The following is a 15,503-nucleotide window of genomic DNA, read 5'->3' as shown; positions in this document are numbered from 1 at the left end:
TAATGGAATGTAGTCGAATTAAGTCGGGTGATGCTGAGGGAATTAGATTAGGAAATGAGACACTTAAAGTAGTAAAGGAGTTTTGCTATTTGGGGAGCAAAATAACTGATGATGGTCGAAGCAGAGAGGATATAAAATGTAGACTGGCAATGGCAAGGACAGCTTTTCTGAAGAAGAAAAATTTGTTAACATCGAGTATAGATTTAAAAGTCAGGAAGTCGTTTCTGAAAGTATTTGTCTGAAGTGTAGCCATGTATGGAAGTGAAACGTGGACGATAAATAGTTTAGACAAGAAAAGAATAGAAGCTTTCGAAATGTGGTGCTACAGAAGAATGCTGAAGATTAGATGGGTAGATCACGTAACTAATGAGGAGGTATTGAATAGAATTGGGGAGAAGAGGAGCTTGTGGCACAACTTGACAAGAAGAAGGGATCTGTTGGTAAGGCATGTTCTGAGGAATCAAGGGATCACCAATTTAGTATTGGAGGGCAGCATGGAGGGTAAAAATCGTAGAGGAAGACCAAGAGATGAATACACTAAGCAGATTCAGAAGGATGTAGGCTGCAGTAGGTACTGGGAGATGAAGAAGCTTGCACAGGATAGAGTAGCGTGGAGAGCTGCATCAAACCAGTTTCAGGACTGAAGACCACAACAACAACAACTCGTTGGCAGTAATGCGTCGTTGCAGAGTACCCGTGGGGCCCATGGAGGAGCACGATATCGTTGCCGGAATCGTCGCCGAACTCGTACCATGATCACCTTTCGTGAATAATTTCGGCCAGACGTTAGAAACAGTAAGACACAACCCTCAACCATCCGAATTACATTCTTCCGTTGGTCCGTAGTCCAGCTATTATGGTTTCGGTAATATATTTTCTTTTTACGGGGATCTGCATTACTTATGAGCGGTTTTGGAATTCCAGCTCACTCTCCAGTTCCATTCGTGGTTCGTTGGTTACTAAAATACCCACCATACGAGCACCTACAATTTGCTCACTTTCGGATTCTCTTAGCTTAGACATAATGCACTCACAACTATACCGAATACGGTTCTGACCGCGATTGACCCTTGCAATGTACTGAGGTCACTGCACAGGCGCTGCTACCTCCGGGACGGGTACCATTTCCACCTGCAGCATCATACCACCGAAAAGGAATCGGCTTCTTGGAGAGACTCCCAAAGTCGACATGTGAGAACCTAATGGATAATGGTGTGTTCTGATTATTACTCCCTACAGTGTCAACAAACTTGTGACAACCGCCGAAGCTCCAGAAATTGCGAGGATAGTTGTAGAAGACATCATTTTCAAGAATTGAGCACCCCATGAGATGATTCCGGATAGTGGGAACTGACACAGGCAACAATAGCTTGTATCTTAGGAGGTCACCAACCAAACATGTGCTAGAGGAGGGGCTGTGGGAAACTGTTAACATCATTTGTTACGAAGTACTTTTTAAAACAGTTTATCAACCAACAATGCAAGGCTCAAAAAAGATCGTTAAAGATTAAAACTGAGCTTAAAAAGGCATTAAATGTGAAACAACAGAAGCAAACAAATTAGATATTCTTTTCAACTTTATTCACAAAATACTACAACTCTTCAAAACATTAAATTTTAATAATTTACAAACTATTTTGGAAATCAGATTTACACAAGCACAATTAGTTTATTTTTATATTTCCCCAGACATGTTTCGACACAAGTCATGCCAAGGCACACATTAACTTGAAAATTACAACCTATCAAAAGAGCGAGCCACGTCAGGTCAGGGCAAAAACCCACAGACGACACAGCAGACCCGAGATGGGGACATCGGGACCTATTCCCCAGCGACAACAAGCCAGGAGAAGGTAGGTAGTGCACTGCAAAATACATGACAAACCTCTCTTGAGTAGTGAACAAGTTAAATAAAATCATCGCCTTTGCCCCGGCTCTAAAAGAAATTCAATAACTGTGTTGTGCGTACTGTAAGACCTTCGGTACACACACCATCAGATTATTTGACTTGTCGCTCTAACAAAGTAGGCGGGTGTCAGCAATATGTCTCGTGGTATTATTGTGGCGTGTTTATCTTCTGCCGTTAGGTCACACGATAGAAATGCCACTTGCACCCTTAGAGTAGCAGTTTGACGGTGACCAACTTTAAACAGAACTTGATTAATTTTGACACACATTTATTAAAATAATAAAAATCATAGATATTATGTAACTTGATTCTGGATGCTGTTTACAATTGACAATCTGAAGTTCCTTTGGTCTTGGTACGTTAATCTTATTCTCACATATCTCTGATACTTGATGAAGTGTCTATACATTTCTCTTCATGGCTATGTACAGGAATATGATAATCTTATTAGGCACAGACTGAAACTTGACTATAGATTGGTGCAGACTAATGCAGACTGATGCAGACTGACTAATCGGAGGTCTGTACACTCGTTATAATGCCTCGAGCGGTCAGGTATCACCGCGCGAGTGTGATCCGCGAGGAGAAAAGGTTCTACGTTAGCAGCAATCTCATTGGCTGCGTTACATATTAATACGCGGATCGGCGGAAGCAGAATTTGGTCCGTCTCTAAGACAGCGCCATCTCGTAGTGCGGAGATGGACGAGTGCTGCGCCTGCGCTGTCGTGCTTAGCGGGGCCCCCTCTAGTGGGAAAGTTGTGTACGCGCTGACTACGCGGAACTACGTACACAACAATAACTAATATTAAGATTAAAACGCCACAGCGTGTTAGCTGGTCTAGTGATGCTAGCTCAAGTTAACAGGTATGAGCGAGATACATACTTAAAGCCGTAATTGCTCTCGACCAAGGATCGAAATTACTAGTATCTTAAATGTAGAAGCAGTCTTCAAACGAACATCCACAACCCTAGACATGCCAGTGGCCTAGAATTAGATTAATATCAAATCAGAAGCTCTTAAACACTTCAGTTGTACTCATTTGTTTCTAACACGTTTTACATATAATTTAACAGAGGCAGGCATCATTTAAGCATCATTCAAAAAGTTCAATTTATTTTTATTGTTTTCGTATCCAGGGAGAAAGAAAAAGACTGGACTCAAGAAACATGTTAGTGCTACTAAATAAAGCAAATCCCTTTTCCAAAGGCCAATATAGTGACAAGACGAGACTTAGAATTAAACACAGGCCTCCTGGTCTTAAATAACAAAAACAATATTCTGCACTTTACTTACAATAGGGTGCAGAAATTTAAAAAAAAAATATTTACTCCAAACGTAAGCTAATTTCCCGACGGAAGAGAATTGAGCGCGTGCTGCAAACCTTTTCAGAATCACATTAAATGGATATGAGGGAGTGGAGCACAATGAAAAATATTGAAAAACCAAGCGGAAGCCCAGTGGCTTTAAACACAGCCAATAGCAGCCAATGGAGACAAGTCTCTGTAGAAGATGCAAATGACGCTAACCATAAACATGAGGAAGCAGAACCGGGACCTTTCCTCGACCAAGAAACCCGAAGAAGACTTTCACTCGGTGCCCAGAAGAATATTGTGGTGAAGAGGTTCCTGTCGTCCAATGCAGAAGGGGACACGACCGGTGGGCTTCGTTGAATTACACCAAATTCTCCGAGTGGAACTCGGGAACTGCTCGAGCGAGTACAGGCAGGGCAGGGCTAGGCGCGTTACGTCAACAGCCACGCCGCTTCCCACAGACAACGCCGACCGCTAACGCTCACACCAGAAAAACGGTGCGCCGGCAATGCTGACCAGTTCCTCTCCAGGAAGCCCGTACGTTGTACCGTAACACCACCCACAATAACCGCCGAGTTCCAACTGCCCCTTTCCTTTCGCACAACCCACATCCCGTCTTCCACCACAGAGAAAACCAAAGACCCTCTAGCCGGTCAATGCACGGTACTCAAAACGCCGGCGCGAGCTGTCGAACTCGGCAAACGGCTCAAAAACATTTTCCAGTCGAAAACAGTATCAGAGATAATTTCACGTTGTGGTATCTCCTCCAGGATGGCAGCTGCCTACCACTCACATTCAAATGGTCTCACCGAACACCGAGCGAGGTGGCGCAGTGGTTAGACACTGGACTCGCATTCGGGAGGACGACGGTTCAATCCCGCGTCCGGCCATCCTGATTTAGGTTTTCCGTGATTTCCCTAAATCACTCCAGGTAAATGCCGGGATGGTTCCTCTGAAAGGGCACGGCCGACTTCCTTCCCCATCCTTCCCTAATCCGATGAGACCGATGACCACGCTGTCTGGTCTCCTTCCCCAAAACCAACCAACCAACCTCACCGAACGCTTTAACAAGACGTTACCGGATATGCTCTCCACGTACGTTGATGTTTAACAAAGAAATTGGGACAAAATACTTTCCGTCGTGACATCCGCATATAACGCAGCGAAGCAAGACTGTACAGACTGTTCGTTTTCTTCCACAGTCACAAGTCTAAAAAGGCAGAGGTTATACTGTTACCGTTTCAACAGGACAATACTTAGGATTACTATATGAAACACCTCATCATCATGAACCAAAGAAACAAATCTGGCATTCATGTAGGCCCTGGTAGCCCAGGAGAAGTACCGAAAGCTCATAAAACCAAGCAATGAGATTCAGCCAAAGACACTTGGTATGGATTTTTACACTAGAGCGAAATTGGAACTGTGGGAAATGTTACTAAAACCGCGCTCTGGGGCGTATCGTACCATTCGTCGCTTGTCGGGCATCACAAACGAAGTCGAGGATTAAGATGCTTCATCAGAAGCCCTACTACAGTCCCGAGGTGCAGATCGACGACGGGGCCTTCTCATTCAAGGAAACTGAAGACTCGCTCTAGAATCGCGAAGTTTCGACGTTAATGAGAGTGTAGAGCAGGTTTGAACACGACCAGAACGCATGGATTCGCCAGCTCTGCGACACGGTGGGCTATTGAAAACGTCCTGATCCAGGGTGGTATAGTCTGCTCCAGCGCGAAATTTCGAAAAAGCTTGTTGCTTTTTCTCCAGCAGAAGGGGGGGGGGGGCGCTGCTAGTTGTGTTGCTTGCCTTGTGGAGTAGCGGATGGTGTCGCTTGTTGGTGTACCGCGGGTCGCCAGTTCCAACCCGAACCTCATCTCTCACTCACACAAGCTTCCCTTACGCAGTAATCAATAGCTGTAACTCTCTCATGCCCATCCTCCCCCGTTAGCTCATTCTTACTCACTCATTCAGTCCAATCCATTGTTATTCCCTCTTTGTGTGTCTGCCCCTGTCTCACAGTAACAGTCTCCATCGTTATGCTCTACCACTACTGTCTCCCACCACTGCCACTGTGTCCCTCTCACTCTCTGTCATTGCTATTGTCACATTCCTTTCTTCCCAATACTTCTGTCTCTTCTAGTAATATGTTGATAGTTTACTTATATGACACTGAAATAACGTAAACTAATTTTACACCACATACCAGGTTTCACGTGCACAAAAATTTTGGATTTGCATCAGTAGCACAACACGGGGTTCCCGGAACCCTTCTGATGATAATGGGGATACTTTACAGCATACTGCTCCGTGCTACGTCACTTCATAAACTACATTTTCACCTCACACCGGGTTTTAAGAGCGCATTTTAAATGTACAAGTAGGCTAACTTTGAACCTCTGTATCTCGGGAATGGATAAAGATACGAAGAAAAATTTTCAGCGTTGTTCGAGATAGGGTATTTAAGAATATACGGTAAATTTTACAGTCATTTGCTGAGCGTAGCTGTCTTGAAATCCGTGACTCGATTTTGGTACCAAAAACCTGTATTTGAGTTTTTTTTCGATGAGAGATACAATTTTTCAAAATTGAAAGATGACACTTTTTTTAGGTAAATACCTAGATAATACTCGTATACCGTCAAAATTCCGGCAATTTTCAGCAATTATTTGTTACTTAGCTTTGCCGGCCGGGATGGCCGAGCGCTTATAGGCGCTTCAGTCCGGAACCGCGTGACTGCTACGGTCGCAGGTTCGAATCCTGCCTCGGGCATTGATGTGTGTGATGTCCTTAGGTTAGTTAGGTTTAAGCAGTTCTAAGTTCTAGGGGACTGATGACCTCAGAAGTTGAGTCCCATAGTGATTAGAGCCATTTGAACCATTTGAACCATATTACTAAGCTTTCGCCTCACACCGGATTTTACGTGTGCATATTACGCCTACAAGTAGGGTAGCTTCGAACCTCTGTACCTCGGAAACGGATAACGATATCAAGGAAATTTTCATCATTATTCGAGATCGGTATCTTAGGAACGGCTCGTAAAAATTTCAGCTATCTGCTGGGCACAGCGCTCTTGCAACTCGGGGCTCTGGGTTTTGCTATCCAAAAACTACGTCTCTCTGGTTTCCTCGGGAACTGTCCACAAACTAAATGGTGCTTCTATAAGCCCCTTAAGGCGCAAGGCAGACTACATTTCACGCAAAAGTAAAAAGCGACTTGGTCCATTTGCCTAAGCTAGAGGAAGTGTGTAATATTCAAATTTTGGCCGTGCATTGGAGGACAGGAAGGCGAGCCTTCTGTTGGATATACAAATGGTTCCTACCTCAAACGCTATCCAGAACACTTGAATCTACCTTTCTATCGCGAATAGAACTTGAGGTATGATTCCAGGAAAAAAAATCTCGTTTTTATGCGCGGTGTTCTGGAACATACTGGGTAGCGCAAGATGCGCAGCCGGCCGGGGTGGCCGAGCGGTTGTAGGCGCTACAGTCTGGAACCGCGCGACCGCTACGGTCGCAGGTTCGCTTCCTGCCTCGGGCATGGATGTGTGTGATGTCCTTAGGTTAGTTAGGTTTAAGTAGTTCTAAGTTCTAGGGGCTGATGACCTTAGAAGTTAAGTCCCATAGTGCTCAGAGCCATTTGAACCAAGATGCGCACTACGTCCAGCAGATTAGTTCTGTTTCGGCGTGTACGTTGGTGTTCATGATAAACGTCCTTTCAGCTCCAAGTGTTGTGTTTCACAGACGATCCTACTTTTGTGTTTGGACTTGAGTGTGATTACTAGGTGACATTCAGACTTTTCACAAATTATGTATTTATCCATTATTAACTACTGTCTGAAAGAAACGACATCAATTCTGAGTCCATCCCACATCAGATTTTAAAGTGGTAGAAAGACTGGCAACTTGTATTAAATGTCCAGAGATGAAAAATCTAGCACGTTACCAAAAAAGGAAAAAAAACGAAATTATGTCAACGATATAAATGAATCATACTTGTAATCGGACAACTCATCCAAATACCTGGGTGTAACTGTTCGTACGAACAGCAAATAGAGCACTCTCATAGATTCGGTCGTAGGTAAAGCAGATAGCAGACTTCGATTCATTGGTGAACGCTAAGGAAATACTATCAGTCTACAAAAAAGATTGCTTATGAAAGACTCGTGCGACCAAGAATATTGCTAAATGTGTGATACTCGTACATGATAGAAGTAACAGGCTATATCGAACGTATACAGAGAAGGACAGCACGAAGGGTCACAGATTTTTTTGACATGTAAGAGAGCACCATGGAGACCCCGAAAAAACTGAATGGGCAAATAGCTGAAGGCAGACGGAAACTACCCTATGAAAATATACATAGTAAGTTTCAGGAACCAGCTTTAAGTGATGAATCCCAGACTATATTACAATGCCCCAGATATCACTCCTGCATGTATCGAGAAAATAAGTTTATACTATTTAAAGCTCCCTCAGAGGCATCTAAGCAATCATTTACCACGGTCCATACAAGAATGGAACGTGAAGAATCCCTGACAACTGGTGCAATGCGAAGTACCCTCTACCGTCCACTTCATAGTGGCTAACATAGTGTGGATGTAGATATAGCCATGGTTGCAACATTCGGAATATCCTTGAATCTCTAAATTATCACAGAGTTTGTGCTCATTGTGTACCACATCAACAGACAAACAAACACAAACAGGAACGTTTTGTAATTCATAATCAGATTTAAGATATTTTGAAGAGAGAGGTGAAGACTTTCTTACACGCTTAATTGTGGGCGTCATAGCAGCGGACTTGCAAGTGTCCGTGAGACGCCGATAGCGGTCTGGCTGCTCTGTACCACGAGCGCCCTCTGCCCCTGCAACGCAGGAAGGCCAGTGGCAGCGACACAGCCCCACTCACGCTTAGACCATCTTCCTTGTAACACTGTGCCTGCCGGACTCTATTTCTTGTTGCATCATTTGTAATGAGTCTTCGTATGATTTATTTTATTTATTTATTTATTTTTTTTTTTTTTAGCTGCTGGAGCAACCATAGTATGATTCTGATGATCAAGTTCCAAGTGATTTTTCTGAAGGGGCATACTATGTGCGAATCCTGTTTCCCGTGGGACGACAATGTTGTGAACGGTACCAGACACTGTGAAGTACTAGAAACATCGAATTCGCTAGGGTCAGGTTTTGGTTAAGAAGCGAAAAAGTGGGAGGGAATCAAACATACCTTTATGGGGACACATTTTGCGCAAGATTGAGTGGCTAGCAGGCACTGAAGAAAGAATGTAAGAAGTGAGGCTCTGATTATCTTGATCTGGTATCAGATATCTGACAGTGCAGAGCACTGACAACAGTATCGCAGAAATATTTTCAAAAAACAGTTTTCACTGAAGTGACATGGTACTCGCTGCACGAGTGAGCATTCATATGGTACAGAATAAATATTGATTCTTAGTAATAAATACTGGTTCCTGTGACTGTCAACCATGCCTGTAGGGTCATTATATGAAGTATCCTTGGTAAATATACGACCCTTTATAGGCGGTGCAGTGCAGCAGAAGATGTCGGTACCACAGGGACGCATAGTCAACGGCGAAGAAGCGGAACCAGGGGAATTTCCTTTCATGGTGAGTACTAGAAAAAAAGAAAAATGCTTGACGATGTAAACTTCACGCACTAAAAAGAGGAAATTCATATGGTGACGACCAGGTTTAGTTATTTTGCCCTCCAGTAACACTCTACACATTAATGAGTCTTTCCTTTACAGGGGAAAGGCGTAAGGAATTTTTCAGGTACCTGCCTGTAGGTACAGTTCTTTTAAGGTAAGCTCTCTCTGGAACTTCAGTATTGTCCGCCATGTTTATATGCTCTGAAGATGGAAACCAAATGTACGAAAATAACAGGAAACCATTGGTGAGGACTCATATCCAATACAGTCAAACAACGATAAGCGCAAGTTAAAGGAACCAGAAATTTTACCCTATTTATAGACGTTAGCAGAGGTTCACAAAGAGCTCCTAATACTTCTAGAGCTTATTCGTAACGTAGGTGTTACAGGTATGAGAAGCTTGTACAATGATATACTGTCAGACAGTCGAGGGCGTATCATCCACTCGGCAGAATCTCATGGATCACCTACTTGAAGATGTAGATGTTGATCCAGCCATCGGATGGAGACGTTTAGTACAAAACGCCATTAGCGTTATTTGAGAGAATAAGCACCGAGTTTAAGGCTCTCCCTTTCATTGCCTTCCATATTTCTCCATAGGGAGACAAGAAAAACGCCCATCACTGTCACACTATCTGTGCAGAAACACGCATTACGCTTTATAAAGTGTCAGCAGGAGGTCTGACTGAGAAGTCGTCACCGGCGGAGCGTTTCAGGGAAACCTTGTAGTGCAACACGAACAAATTTCCCGATCATTATATTCAAATGTTACGAGCTATAGACTGTGAGAGTGGTTTTTCTGAGATTATTCTGAATCTTTCGTCCGAATATTATTTCGAGAAGACAGAGAACTAACTCATGAGGGCAACATTTCGAATTCGCTATCGTGAAGGAGGGTACCAGCGACCATAAAGGTATGATAACATTAATGTCTACCTATGTTATAAGATGTAGAGGCCTGGAGTGTGACCTCGACGCTACGAGGAGGTGAGGCTGGCTGAATTAGGTCAGTATGTCCTGCAGTTCAGTACTTGAGGAGTGACTGCAGTGGTGTAGTGCCAGATCTCGGACGGTGACCCTTCATGGAAACAGTACTGGTTGAATAATCTGTTTACTTCATAACAAGTACATCGGAGAAGGAAGAACTGGATAGGCGGCCAGTGCCCTCTGTGATATTGATGGTCTCAGCTGGTGACGCGTGCTGATGTCAGCAGCAGGGGGTCGGAAGGCTAGAGCACTGCATCTCCTCTCAGGTGACGGTGGCAGCTGGCAAAGCTGTTGCTGAGACCATGGCACGAGCTGGTCTGAATTAAGAATGGTGCTGGGACAGACAGCCCGTGGTCTGAGACAACTGATTTGTCCAGGTTCTCTGGCACAAAGGCTGCCGGGGCAGGAGGGTTCCAACTGCAGCCCCCCAGGATGGATGATGATGGCCCACATAGGGCAATGGCTGAGAGCGGCACTGTCTGCCCACTTGTGCAGTGACGGCTGGTCAGCTAGGTGGCCCTGGTTTGAATCCTGAACAACCAGCACAGTGAACAGCAACACACTAATCACACAGTTAGCAAAACCAACCAGTGAAAAGGTGCCAAGTCAGCAGACCAGACTAAGCACAGGCAGTGACCTGCACCTATTTAAGATAGAGTCTGGTGGAGGTAGCTTGCATCATCTCGGGGCAACAGCTGACACTGGCTTCCCCTCGGCTACCTGCTGGCAACGACTGGCTAATTCCTGGCTGAATGAGGCGGTGTACCACGCGTAAAGGATGTAAGTGCAGAGATTTTATATATGGTACGTTAATACACGGTGACAATTATTGAACTATATGAAATAAAATCGCCATAACTTCTGAACGGTTTGCGTTAGAACGTTCAACTTGCACGGTTGGCCGCTGGGCATGATGGGAATTAGTATGGGCATTATGGTGTGGTTTAGCGACGAAGCGCGCTTTCATTTGGATGGGTTCGACAATAACAAAATCGGCACATTTGGGGGATTGAGAATCCGCATTTCGCGTTCGAGGACTCTCTTCACCCTCAACGGGTGACCATACGGTGTGCAATGCTCTGTCACGGAATAACCGGTGCGATATTCCTTGATCACAAAGTGTCTACCGAACGGTACATGAAGGTTTTGTAAGGTGATTTCGCCGGCCGCGGTGGCCGTTCGGTTCTAGGCGCTGCAGTCCGGAACCGCGCGACCGCTACGGTCGCAGCATCCAAAGTGACCCTGATTTCGACAAGATGTGGTTCATGTAAGACGGAGCTCAACCCCATCGTATTAAGAGAATGATATCCTAGAGGGGCACTTAGGGAGCCGCACGCTGGCTCTGGGGTACCCAAGAGGCCACTGGCATGGGCCTCAATTGGCAACCACATTCTCTGGATCTGAAAACATGCGACTCATTTTTGTGGGACTATATTAAAGACAAGGTGAATATCAATAATCCCAAACCTATTGCTGAGCTGAAGACAGCCATTTAGGTGGTCATCAACTGCATCGGTATTCCGACACTTCAGCGACTCACTCAGAATTTCGCTATTCGTCTGTGTCACATCATCACCAATGATGGCAGACATATCGAACATGTCGTAACATAAATCCGAATACCTGTAATGACGTTTACGTGTTGAATAGTGTTTACAAGCTGTAGTTTGTAACTAATTTACGTTTTTTTTTCATGTAGTTCAGTAATTGTCACCCTGTATGTTCACTCATCAGCATAACGATGCAGGCCAAAGCAAAGAATTAAAATGTGTACCAGCACAAAGATTTGAACTCGGATATCCTGCTTAGTTGACAGAGGCACTAGCCCTTTCGCAACACTAGTATGCGCCCACTACGACTGTACAGACTACCATAGTACAGCTCTGTCCATGACACAAATGCAGATTCGTGCCTCAGCCCATTGCTATTCACGTTATAAACTCGCAACAGCTTGGCCGAAGCTCTCCAGTATTGCAGTAGCATCTTAGCGATGAGCAAAATCCTGCCTGTACCTCAGGTATAGGTAATATATTAATCATATACGGTTGATATTCCTGAGACATACTGAGTCTCAGCTTTATCTATGATGAAGATGAAGGCAGAAGCAAGGAGCAAGGATTCTAACCCAGGTCTCCTGCTTCCTAGGCAGAAGTCAAGCCATGACTCCAGCTACCACAGCTGCACAGGTAGTGTGTGCAGCTGTGATCACTGCGGTGTTAGTTTGGCGACATGGCTTAAACTTCTGCCTAGGAAGCAGGAGACCTGGGTTAGAATCTTTGCTCCGATATAAATTTAAATTCATTGCTAGTGCCTGCATCATTATCGTTGATGAAGACACTGGACCTGCAGCCTAAGGGAAAATAAGCGTTAATGGCTTGTTCTTGCCACTTATATGTGGAGATACTAATCAACCTAAAAACGTACTACTCCTAATAACTTTAATCATTAGTCTGCAAATTAACTTAATACCGATGTAAAGTTATTCAGTACAATGTTCTGAGTCACCAATAAAAATCTCTGCACTTATACCCGTTACATGTACATATATAAAAAAGTTTTGCATCACCTCGGTTCCGAGACTTCCGGAACCTGTACAGAAAACTGGAATAGAGATCAATATAAACATTTCCGCCCTTTTTATTGCTGATGGAAACCACACATCGCACGTTGTACCACCACGTAGCGAGACCTTCAGAGGTGATAGTCCAGAATACTGTATACACCGGTACTTCTAATACCCAGTAGCATATCATCTTGCACTGATGCATGCCTGTATTCGTCGTGGCATACAATGTTCTGAGTCACCAATAAAAATCTCTGCACTTATACCCGTTACATGTACATATATAAAAAAGTTTTGCATCACCTCGGTTCCGAGACTTCCGGAACCTGTACAGAAAACTGGAATAGAGATCAATATAAACATTTCCGCCCTTTTTATTGCTGATGGAAACCACACATCGCACGTTGTACCACCACGTAGCGAGACCTTCAGAGGTGATAGTCCAGAATACTGTATACACCGGTACTTCTAATACCCAGTAGCATATCCTCTTGCACTGATGCATGCCTGTATTCGTCGTGGCATACTATCCACAAGTTCATCAAAGTACTATTGGTGCAGGTTGAACACTTCTCAACTGCGATTCGGCGTAGATCCCTCAGAGTGGTTGGTGGCTCAGGTCGTCTATAAACAGCCCTTTTAAATCCATCCCAGGCATGTTCGATAGGGTTCACGTCTGGAGAACATGCTGGGCACTCTAATCGAGCGATGTCGTTGTCCTGAAGGAAGTCATTCACCAGATGTGCACGATGGGGACGCGAATTGTCGTCCATGAAGACGAATGTATCGCCAGTATGCTGATGATATGGTTGCACTATCGGTCGGAGGGTGACATTCACGTATCGTACAGCCATTATGGAGCCTTCCATGAGCACCAGCGGTGTACGTTGGCCCCACATAATGCCACCGCAAAACAGCAGGGAACCTCCACCTTGCTGCATTCGCTGGACATTGTGTCTAAGGTGTTCAGCCTGAACGGTTTGCCTCTAAATACGTCTCCGACGATTGTCTGGTTGAAGGCATATGCGACACTAATTGGTAAAGAGAACGAGTTGCCAATCCTAAGCGGTCCATTCGGCATGTTGTTGGGACCATCTGTACCGAACATCATGGTGTCGTGGTTGCAAAGATGGGCCTTGCCATGGACGGCGGGAGTGAAGTTGCGTATCATGCAACCTGTTGCGTACAGTTTCAGTCGTAACACGACGTTCTGCGGCTGCACCGAAAAGCATTATTCCACATGGTGGCTTTGCTATCAGGGTTCCTCCGAGATATAATCCGTAGGTAGCGGTCATCCACTGCAGTAGTAGCCCTTGGGCGGCTTGAGAGAGGCATGTCATCGACTGTTTCTGTCTCTCCGTATCTCCTCCATGTCTGAAAAACATCGCTTTGGTTCACTCCGAGACGCTTGGACACTTCCCTTCTTGAGAGCCCTTCCTGGCAGAAAGATACAACCGCTGTACTGACCGTCTAGGAATGATTGAACTACAGAGAACACGATCCGTGTACCTCCTTCCTGGTGCATGAATGGTACTGATCGGAACCCCTCCGTCTAATAGGCACTGCTCGTGTGCATGGTTGTTTACATCTTTGGACTGGTTTAGTGACACCTCTGAACAGTCAAGTGGACTGTGTCTGTGATACAATATTCACAGTCAACGCCTATCGTCAAAAATTCTGGGAACCGGGGTGATGCAAAACTTTTTTTGATGTGTGTACAAGCCAGATCGGCTAGTGTTTCTGAAATGGTCAGGTCATAAGTGGTGACGGGATGATGCGATAGACGAAATGGGAGTCGATCGTGATCACATGAGTGATCCAGCAATAGAGTCAGAGGTTTACAGAGCTTTGGAACACTAGGAATGAAGTAAAACGAAAGGCATAGATAACATTTCTGAAGTCATTACGGGAAGCGGCAACATGCTGGGAGTAATCAGTGGGTAATCATAACATCATACGACCCAGATTTCCCGTCGTGCAGAGCTCCCAGGAACCCAGCTGGTGCAGTAATGAGAGGTTATGGGCGGTGTCTTCTGCAATCTCAACTCACTGAATATTTGTTCTTGCACCAGTATGTCTAGTTGCTGGGGTTTCATGCAATACCCCTCATATCAAATCGTTTCGCTGATTCGGTTGCAATAGCCATCCGTTACATCAGTTGTATCTGTGGTGCATGAATGAAGTGTTAAGAAAGGTAGTAAAATATTTTTCCCTTAGCAAGAATAACAGCAAACAAACTGCAGATATCTGAGTTGCCAACACCAAATATTCAGGTCAGAAGATAGAGATTTGGAGCGAAAATGGGTTATATCCAAAAGCATTATACAATACACCTTATACCAGTATGTTTCAAACAGTTTTGTGAGGGATAGGAAACACCCATCGTGGTTCGTTGGTCTTAGCTTCATTACGGGTTAGAGTACAAAGTCCAGTTTCCGAAAAGAAGCTGGACGAAACCAAAATGAAGCAAGTCGAGAAATACGAATACATTTCAATAAATTAGGAAATAAAATTCTGTCAACGGCCTGACAAAATATCCGAAGAAATTTTGTTGTTACGCGAAGCCAGTAACCAGATCTAAACCCTTTATTCAGTAGCTCAGTATTTCCTACTGCTACTGAAACGGAAGATGACAGAGACAAAGCCGAAATTCCGAATTCAGTCTTCTGAGATTGTTTCGCATGGAAAATCATAATACATTTCCTCCGTTAAATAATCGCATGGACGCCGAAATTGCAGATATTGAGAAGTGATGGTAAAACAGACAATCAATGAGAATAATAGCAGTCAGAAGGCATCTGGAGCGTATAAGATACCTGTGAGATTCCGCAGAGTTTATTCGAAAGAACTTGCACCCCTTTGTAACACAACCATGAAGACATATGCAGGGCTACACTACTCCTCTCCATATTCGTTTCGCGAATCAGCAACTTGTATGTACTCCTTCAATAGCGTATTACAATATGAAAGATATAGCATTTAATTAATAGCAGTTAATGATGGCTCACAAATTACATTATTTATTATTGTAACCGTTCATCTGCAAAAAGCATTTCAAATTGTACTT

General features: G+C 44.3%; 1 protein-coding gene across 1 annotated transcript in view; it reads left to right on the top strand.

Moving 5' to 3' along the window:
- The window catches only part of LOC126242287 (mite allergen Der f 3-like), a 64,540-nt gene that overhangs the window by 5,514 nt on the left and 43,523 nt on the right, over window positions 1–15,503 (top strand). The window contains exon 2 of the mRNA XM_049948076.1: window positions 8,760–8,845. Within this exon, the coding sequence (XP_049804033.1) occupies window positions 8,760–8,845 (86 nt within the window). The remainder of the gene's footprint in view (window positions 1–8,759; window positions 8,846–15,503) is intronic.

Source organism: Schistocerca nitens, chromosome 1 (genome assembly GCF_023898315.1).
Source record: "Schistocerca nitens isolate TAMUIC-IGC-003100 chromosome 1, iqSchNite1.1, whole genome shotgun sequence".
NCBI lineage: Eukaryota > Metazoa > Arthropoda > Insecta > Orthoptera > Acrididae > Schistocerca > Schistocerca nitens.
This window is presented reverse-complemented; position numbering and strand designations above follow the sequence as displayed.